A 9585-nucleotide genomic window follows, 5' to 3' on the forward strand; every position below is an offset into this window, starting at 1 on the left:
ATATTTATATATATAACTAGTGCACTGTGTATCATGATGAAATCAGCAGAGGGAATCGTACCGCGGTATAATGCAAGCAAATGTATGGCAGCGACTATAAATGTATGCAATGCGGCGAAATGTGAGCTTCATAAAAATAAGTGTACATTGACCATCACCAAACAATCTCACGCATAGTTTATAACATATTAGTATTTTCTTTTAAATGAGAAGAATAACACATTTTCACATGTTTTGCAGAGAATGGTTGTAAGAACGTTAAGACTGAAAATGTAAAATATACAATTTGTTTCAGACAAAATTATGGATTCTCTGTTAACACTGCTAGTAGTCGTCGTTGCAATTATAGGTAAGTGTTTCCTCGAGTTTGATTTACGAATAACAATAGTAATTTTATTATTCACCTTTGACCATTACATATTCTTACATATTACGTAAAAGTAAGATGATGCGATGTTGCCATTTGTTTGTTCAAACAATTGACATAATGACGAATGAAAATAACACAAGATATTCGGAAGAAGTTATATCGCTAAGACACAATGACACATTTTGCTTCGAACACGGTCTTCATTTGTAAAGTAAACATTGAATGTATGTACACGATACATGGCCACTGTTGGAAAGTCCCAACTATATTTAGGTTTAATTTGCGGTTCTTTGTCGTTTTGATTTTCATTTAAGTGAAAATTTCCTTAATGGAAACATTTTACAATATTTCTGTATACTAGTTTACATGCCTTGTGCATGTTCATATTTTGCTTTAAGATTAAGCATGTTGACATTAAAATCGCATGTACTAACTGTATACAATATTTTTCCGTACAGTTGTTATCGTTTTCAGAAACCGCGGGATATTCATGGTTGATGCTTAAGTATCAAATCTCTACAATGAAAACAATGAATCTTTTAATTTTTAAGTGCAATGCTATATTGATTGCACGAAAGTCCTTAAAACAATATATAAGTTATAGAACGTAATCTTAACATATATAATTTATGATCTTTGTATTTCGGTAATTGTATAAAACTTGATGCTTCGAGAAAACAATATTGAAAAAAAAGTACTCCTTTACACATTTGGAGAGAAAAATAAGTATATTAGTATTATTTACATCAGCCATTCTGCATCCAAGACAAGTAACCAATGGCATATACAAAACAAGTCATTTTATATAACAACATAATAAACATAACACATATTCAAGATCGGATCTGTAACGACCCATTAAAAGGAAGTTGTTCATTGAACAACGTAGAACTTATACAACAGACATTTAAAACAAAATGTTCAAGTAATAAGTTGTTGTCGTATAACCAGTTATTGGCTTACACAGGATGATACACCTAACCGTTGATAAAAATAAAAATGTGATTCAAATTAAAATGCAAAAATGTATAAAAATGCATTTGCAATTTATTTGCTCGCGAATATGGTTTATGGTTTATTTAGAGTACACGTAACATAGTATATTTACAATATATTTCATGCTCAAACACTGATACATACTAAACAAAAAAAATGACTTTTTTTACAGAACTTGGTTTACTTACACAACTCTTAAAAAAGTAATCTGTCGATTGAACCGTTCCAAGAAAATTCCAGCCTCTGGTTCGGTTAAAGCATATTAATAATATGTTCTTCAAGAAAATCGTTTTAAAGGGACCTTTTGCACAGATTGTGGCATGTATTGAAGTTTGTCATTAAATGCTTTATTGTGATAAATGTAAACATTGTATCAAAAAAGCTCCAATAAAAACAAGATGACAATTAAAGAAAGAAAAAAGTAACCATTAACTGGTCTCGAAACACTGACCCCTTGAGTAAAACTATATCGCTTAGACCACTAGGCCGTACGTGCTGACACAATGAGTGATGTATTTTATACTTTATATAAGCAATCCTCGTTGCATTACAAAATATAACACCAACAACAACTAAACTCTCTGAATTATTGAATCGTTTCGCGTTGCAACGCTTTCAGGTTTTTAAATTGTCAACAGATGGATATGATGGCTTTTTTAGAGCATGTTCATTACTACTGTTGTCTCAGAAATAGCATAACTACAACAACACTCTGCGAACATGAAACAATGTGTTTAATTCTGTCAATTTACCAAAACGTAAAAACTTTGAGAAATACGCAGCCATTTTTTTACTAGCGACAATCAAACACATGTGGGACACAGGAAATGTTATATCCTTGAGGAACACAGGAAAATGCTTCAAATCGAAAATGTGTTTGGAAAAAGGCAACACTATCTGTGGTCATTATCAAACTTAAAACAAAGAGCTACACATTCCACCTTCCATTTTCCAGGCACAGACGCGTGTGTCTGCCCAGCGAAATGGGACCCTGTTTGTGGCCGTGATGGCAACACTTATGGAAACATGTGCAAACTGAAATGCGCGTAAGAAAAGACTTATTCCTTTCATTTTCATTTTTAATTTTATTGGGTGTCCTATTTTTTCGTAAATGGAGATTTGTATTTTGAAAGAAAGTTTACGATAAGATAAAATAAATACTGTTGAATACCCAACACTATTATTATTATTAAATATGAAATGGGGTTCGTGTTTACCTATTATACACTTGTAATTAATTGAATAAATATATCAACACATAAATACAAACATCAACAGGGAACATCATCCACCAGACTTAGATATTATTGTTGCATATTGTGTTTAAAAGTTGTACAAGATAAGTATTGATGCAAAGCATCAAAGGGCGTCGGGAATTTCAGTGTAAAAGGCACTTCATGAAGTTACATGGAACGACTTTTTTCTACTGTAAATATTAATATATTGGCCGATTATTTTAAACAAAATAGAAAAAGATACTGGTATAACCATTATCTATGATTTCGTGTTATAATCCCCAAATAACCATTATTTATGATGTTGTGTTATAACCCCCAAATAACCATTTTCTATGATTTTGTGTTGTAACTCCCAAATATTTCATAGTTCATTTTATTTACATTGGTTTCCTTTTTTAAACTGGTATCCGTGTGCAGTTTTCATTAATGGAACAGAACTGTGTAGGTTTTGAAAAATCTGCTTCATCTTGTAAGCGTAATTTCATATTTTTCTCAACTTCAAGGGGAGACGATTCTGGATTTATACTTACTTTGCTCATTTACGATAGGGGTTGAGTACACATTGATATGAAAACACTGTAAAAGTTTAAAAAAAAAATGAATGAAAACTGTAAATTGTATAAAGAAGCTGCATTTCACAATACTTTGAAATTCAGTAAAAGATCATAATATATTTATTGCTCCGATATTCATCATTTTCAATAGGGTTCGAGTAATACTGATATATAAACACTTAACAAGTTTGGAAAGATTCAGACAAAAGTTGTGAAATCTTTTAAACAAGTGGATATTGTTTATTTTGTCATATTTAATAGAAAACAAGTCTTTACTTATTGTCCCGATGTTTCTCATTTGAAATGGAAAAAAATGCTCATTGATATGAAAACACTGTAAGTTTGGAAAGAATCTGATAAAAATTGTTGAATTAATCACCTAACCAAGCAGTTTTTCACTTTAACTTTTAAATTCAAAGAGACATAATTCTGGACTTATGGTCCGATATTGCTCATATAGAGTTTGGGTATGGTCCTCATTGATAAAAAAACCTGTGAAAGTTTGGGAACAATCGGATAAAAATTTTGGACTTCTAACATGGATTAATGCTAAAGGGCCCATACTTTTCGCGCTTCGCGCTCTATATGTGGTTCTTAAAAAAAACTCCGAGGAGTGCTTGACTCTAGGGAAACGGGTTGTTGCGAAACAGCTCTGCCTTGATAAGCGGCTGCTCCCTTTATCGCAACTCATTGTTACAATCAATAATACCTGTCGCGCTTCGCGCTCTATATGTGGTAGGGATAGGCCTATGATAGACAACCATAAAAATACACGGATAATAGATGTGCTGTTCGCATTTATTTGTTAATATAAAAACACGTGCATTTTTTATAAGATATTTAAGTGATGTAAAAAAAAAAAATTAACGTTGTCACCACGTTACATCCATTAATTTTAATTTTAATAAAAATGTCCAATTGTAGTAGAATGGATTTAAAAATGTCTACATAAAATTAAGCTTTATTATATTTATTAACCTGACTGAAAAAAATTGTCAGCCGCCGAACTGTTCCGTTCGTGCCGGAACCCGGTATTGAACCGGGGGCCTTTAGATCACTGTTGCGTAAACAACTTCAGTCTAACGCTCTCCCTATTGAGCTATTCCGTCTGACATTTACTTATGTACTGCTATTTGGTGAAGTTGTGTATAGCGATCGTTATTATATGTCTATAAATAAACGAATACATTGTACGTGTTCGTACCACTACGCCTTCCAATAAACTTGTTTGCGCGATAGGTCGTCAAATATCGTACTACATTGATTCTCCACTAAATAAGCAAATTAGAAAAACCAAAAAATAAATATATTTTGATTATGTTTTGTTTTTTAACAAAACATTATTTGTTTTTATACAAAACCAGAAAGTTTTGGTATTTTTCCAGTCCCTGTGATCTTTCCCCTGTGATCAGTTGTGGATCAGTTATTAATTAAAACAATTAGCTTTGCATAATTGGCAATAAATGTTGTAATAAATGTAATAGGCACAAATGCAGTACTTATTTACACTAATTAACACAAAAAAATCACCACTATGCAAGTTATTCTTAAAAGAAAAATTTCTATATTGATCCGTAAAATAACTTCTCTTCCCATAAGCGAAAAAAAATGCATAACATACTAGTCGCCGCCCTTCAGGGCGACGCCAATAACGTGAACGTGATAGTTAATTGCTTTTATTCGTATCTTGACGTTTAGGGGCGTTCGTCGTAAATACCGCGGAGAGTGCCCAGAGAAGGTGTGTGCATGCCCCTTCAATATTGACCCTGTCTGTGGTGCTGATGGTGACACCTATGACAACGAGTGCCTCATGGCATGCAAGTATGTGATCTCAGTAATAAACAAGAGTCGCATTTATTGGACACATTCAATGATTTTAGTCAACTACATATTGTGTCTTTAATGAATTGGCGTTTTTCGGAATTACTTATACAGTTTGGTTTTAATTGTAATTGTTTGATGCATATACCAACTCGATCATATTTAAATCGACCATGTAAACTTATAATGCAACATAAATTAAAAACACAATATAAATATGTCGATGGGAGGTAAATATTGTTAAATCGGTACTTCAACGCATATATTTTACAAACATGAGCTTCCGATATTATTGCATTACTGTTTGTTTTTAATTTTATGTCACTAATTAGACAGTGATGAATTGTTAAAGATTTCACTTTCATACGCCAAAGAGCTTACATTTTCTACGTGCATATGTTTAGTCTTATTTCACGGATAACAAGGTAGGTCTAGAATAATGCCACCCACTTGCCTCGGCCTTAATCAAATATATACAAGAATAACGTGCATATAATTTTGGAATTTAATAAAACATTCACTTTCTTGAAACAATGATATGGGTTATATACTAAGCGTGGCAGGAATTCCAACTAAACGTTTCCGGATAAAGGTATATGCGGTGCATTCCGGTCATAAATATGGGAGCATGTATTCAAACTTATGATTTAAATTTAAATTTCTTCAAGCATTAATTTATTGTCAAACAGGGGAGTTAGCCTACAATCACGAGGAGAGTGCCCGTGCGCATGCCCCTTCAATCTTGCACCAGTATGCGGCGATGATGGCGTAACGTACGACAACGAGTGTATCATGACATGCAAGTAAGTTTCATCAGTGGAAAAGGAACTTGATTTGATTATGCATTTTATATCAAAAACTGCAACTTCATGCTGGGTAGTATGTATCGGCAAAGTTCAAATGCTGTCTTAATTCATAAATGATCTTAATTATTACATAAACTCGATTGTTGTGAAATCTAGATACTAATGCTTAAAATTTGTATATTTGATTGCAGTTGCAATTAGTGTTTATATTTTGGAAAGGTTTAGACGTTAAACATTTTTTCAAACATTTATTTTCTCGGCTATCCAGTATCATATTGCGAAGACGAAACAGACCAAGCTAAGCGATTAACATTTAGTGTTTGCTGATATATTAGTAACTTAAAACTGAAAAACTAGATTCATAGGATTTGACGGAGTGGTCGCACGCATATTTGCATAATTCACCTCACACGCTTTATGGCTTGCATTCGAGCCGATGTTTTCTGAATTTAAATCCTAGCGTTCTACAAGATGTTGTTACATATTCGCTTCAGGGCAGCCACTCTACAATCGCAAGGCGAATGCCCAAAGGTGTGCGCGTGTCCCTTTAATATTAACCCTGTTTGCGGCAATGATGGAGTAACGTATGATAACGAGTGTCTGATGAAATGCAAGACGTGACATTTTCAACATAGTGGCGTTTATATAAACCTTTAACTAAAGACTCTAAATTGCACCATGTCTACCAGAATAAATCTCGATTTAAATCCTAGCGTTTTACCAGATGAACGTTGTTACTTATTCGCTTCAGGGGAGCCACTCTACAATCGCAAGGCGAATGCCCAAAGGTGTGCGCGTGTCCATTTAATATTAACCCTGTTTGTGGCAATGATGGAGTAACGTATGATAACGAGTGTCTGATGTCATGCAAGTAAGTTACTTTTGCAACCTAGTGGCGTTTTAATAAAACTTTAAATAAATACTTTAATTTGTACTATGTATACCAGTACACAATTGTGTGCACATCTCAAAAGAAAGCTTGCAATATTGGGTCACCCCTTAATGGAATCGAGTATTATGAAAGACACTTTTATTGCTTTGATGAGTTGTGCATGCCAATATTGATGTTCGTAAAATGTCTGAACATTAACACAGTGTAAGTTTACATATGCATACATTTATCAAACACGAATTATTGTTTGTAATCGAGAGGTATATTATTTAGAAAACAATATTTTTGCCTTCGTATGCATCGTTCAATTGTGTATGGTAAATATAAATGTTTCTTGACCTTTAGTGAGTCTAGCACTTTGAAAATGCATTTAATGCATATGCGTAAAGTGTCGTCCCGGATTAGACTGTGCAGACATCACATGCTTATCAGGGAAGGCACTTTTCACTTGTATTCTATTTTGCGTTAACGGGAGACTCTTCTTATCAAAAATCTAGTGGATGCAAAATGCGTCGTCTCGGATTAGTCTGTGAGGACGACACAGGCTAATATGTGACGAAACTTTACCCACATGCATTGAACCCCGATTTCTATTAGCGCGTTTCTTGTATAATATTGAAACAGGGGAGCCAGCCTACGCTCGCGTGGAAAATGCCCGAGGACCGACTGCCAATGTCCCAAGATTCTAAAACCCGTATGCGGTAATGATGGTATCATGTACAACAACCAGTGTCTTATGATATGCAAGTAAGTGAAATTATATCAGAGTCCTTAAATCGGTTGTAAGTTTATGTTCGTAAAATTGTATTAACACATTTATGCCTATTGGACTCTCCCATCCTCTTGATCATTTTATTTCCAAAATTAGTCATGTCTAGTATATTTATTTCAATATTTAGAATATTTCTTACCGAAATTTCTTTAAGAAAACAGCGCAGACCCTGATGATACGCCGCATCATGCGGCGTCTCATCTGGGTCTACGCTGTTCGTCAAGGCCTTGTTTTCTAGACGCTAGGCATAAATTGGTTAAAATCTTACATCAGTCGGCAATACATTCCATGCGATGTTCGATGTCTCTGTCCCTTATTTCGAGGAAACTCTTTATAGAGAGACGCATTCTTAAGATGCACCGCGCTGTTCACTAAACTAATATTATTTGTGTTTCACAACTACTTTGAAGTAGACATTCCTAACCCTATAAAAATAGATAATACACGTACGTTCCAAATATAGTTTAATTTCATGCAAACAGTGCACACAATGTTGACCAATTGAGCCTTGTTCTGAGAAAACTGGTCATATTGCATGTGCGTAAAGTGTCGTCCCAGATTAGCCTGTGCAGTCCGAACAGGCTAATCAAGGACGACATTTTCCGCTTTTATGACATTGTTCGTTTAAATGAAGTCTCTTCTTAGCAAAAAACTAATTTAGGCGGAAAGTGTCGTCCCTAATTATCTTGTGCGGACTTCACAGGCTAATCTCGGACCACACTACGCACATGCATTATGCCCAGTTTTCTCAGAACACGACACAATATGTTTCGCAAATACTTGCCATAATTAAAGGACAGCATATTTAAATAAGTGACCTTTCGTGTTGGCGCAACTAAAGTTAAACTTTATTTGTACATGATTTGTATACTTCATAGTACTGACACATCGTAATCGGTAATCACATACCGTCAATATATCTAAATTAGTTCGTGTCGAAATAAATATCTTGTAGTAAACGCACACTTTCAAGCTGCGTAATTTAAGTATTTTCTGAGTAAATTAGTCTAATCAGTTTTCAAAGTGTTGACATATATTAAGGATGTCAATATATTAAGTGCTATAATCCGCGGTATTCTCTTATATCCTCGAAAAAAGATATCACCGTCAATCTGTATGCATTCTGATTAGCTGTGCATGTGAGGATTACATGTTTATGTGCCTAAAAATGTATTATTATACTATTTACAGGAAGGCATTCGGTACTATTATGTATAACTGAAATACAAGTAAATAATAAGCCAACGCAATCCCTGATTAACAAGGGGTAGCTGGTCACTAAATCGTTATGCTGGGCTATTCCTGTTATTTTATATGTTTATGTATAATACATTCGATACAAACTTTAAACAGTTTCACATTATTTTTCATAACCTCTATCTAATTCCAGCGGTGCACGAAAAGCCGCCGCCAACCGCTGTCGTTAGAGGAATAGCTCATGATTTGGTGATTGGGTTCCAGAAATGCCTCCAGTAAATTGTGACTAATCAATTGCAATAAAACGTAACATTATAGCGTGTGTATGGTGCTGTATTATCCCTTAATTATTCTACCTGAACTTCACACACATCTAAAATTTTATATAAACTTTAACGAATACACTCACCAATTGTTATGTTAACAATAAAACTGTATTATGATACTATTTTAACAAACGTTGTAATACTTGATCTTCCGCTGATTCAACCTTTTGTATATTACACGTATAAGTGTCTTCATTTTAGTTAATTGGTAGCACAAAAGATACGTTTCAGACATGAACTAGCAATGTTGATAACAGCACAAATCGAAATCCACTTTTATTAAAACTTTTAAAGACTGAGATTACAGAGACCAGCTGGTGTATTGTCAGCGTGATTGTATTAAAGTTGCACCGTTTTTAATATTTAGTTTTGCATAAAGGTTTCGTTATCCACTTCGTTTTATTGTCAAATCAGAACATGCCTTTCAGTTTGTTGCGTTTTAATCTACAAACTTACCCGCTTGGTAAAATACGTTGATTCAACTTTTTAAATATACATGTTTTGCGTTTTTTAGTTGTCAAATTAGTGTACAAAATGTATTCAAGCCCTTCGAAATTTCAAAAAGAAATATGTCTACATATTATATGTATTTTAAATTCCCACTTAACGAATT

The 9585-nt window shown here is 33.8% G+C and overlaps 1 protein-coding gene across 1 annotated transcript in view; it reads left to right on the forward strand.

Moving 5' to 3' along the window:
* The window catches only part of LOC127852382 (serine protease inhibitor dipetalogastin-like), a 32444-nt gene extending 23481 nt beyond the window's left edge, over positions 1 to 8963 (forward strand). The window contains exons 2-7 of the mRNA XM_052386341.1: positions 2322 to 2412; positions 4857 to 4979; positions 5669 to 5782; positions 6537 to 6656; positions 7302 to 7424; positions 8840 to 8963. Of these exons, the coding sequence (XP_052242301.1) occupies positions 2322 to 2412; positions 4857 to 4979; positions 5669 to 5782; positions 6537 to 6656; positions 7302 to 7424; positions 8840 to 8876 (608 nt within the window). The 3' untranslated portion in view covers positions 8877 to 8963. The remainder of the gene's footprint in view (positions 1 to 2321; positions 2413 to 4856; positions 4980 to 5668; positions 5783 to 6536; positions 6657 to 7301; positions 7425 to 8839) is intronic.
* Positions 8964 to 9585: the final 622 nt, after the last annotated feature.

The sequence above is a fragment of the Dreissena polymorpha genome, chromosome 12 (genome assembly GCF_020536995.1).
Source record: "Dreissena polymorpha isolate Duluth1 chromosome 12, UMN_Dpol_1.0, whole genome shotgun sequence".
Classification (NCBI taxonomy): domain Eukaryota; kingdom Metazoa; phylum Mollusca; class Bivalvia; order Myida; family Dreissenidae; genus Dreissena; species Dreissena polymorpha.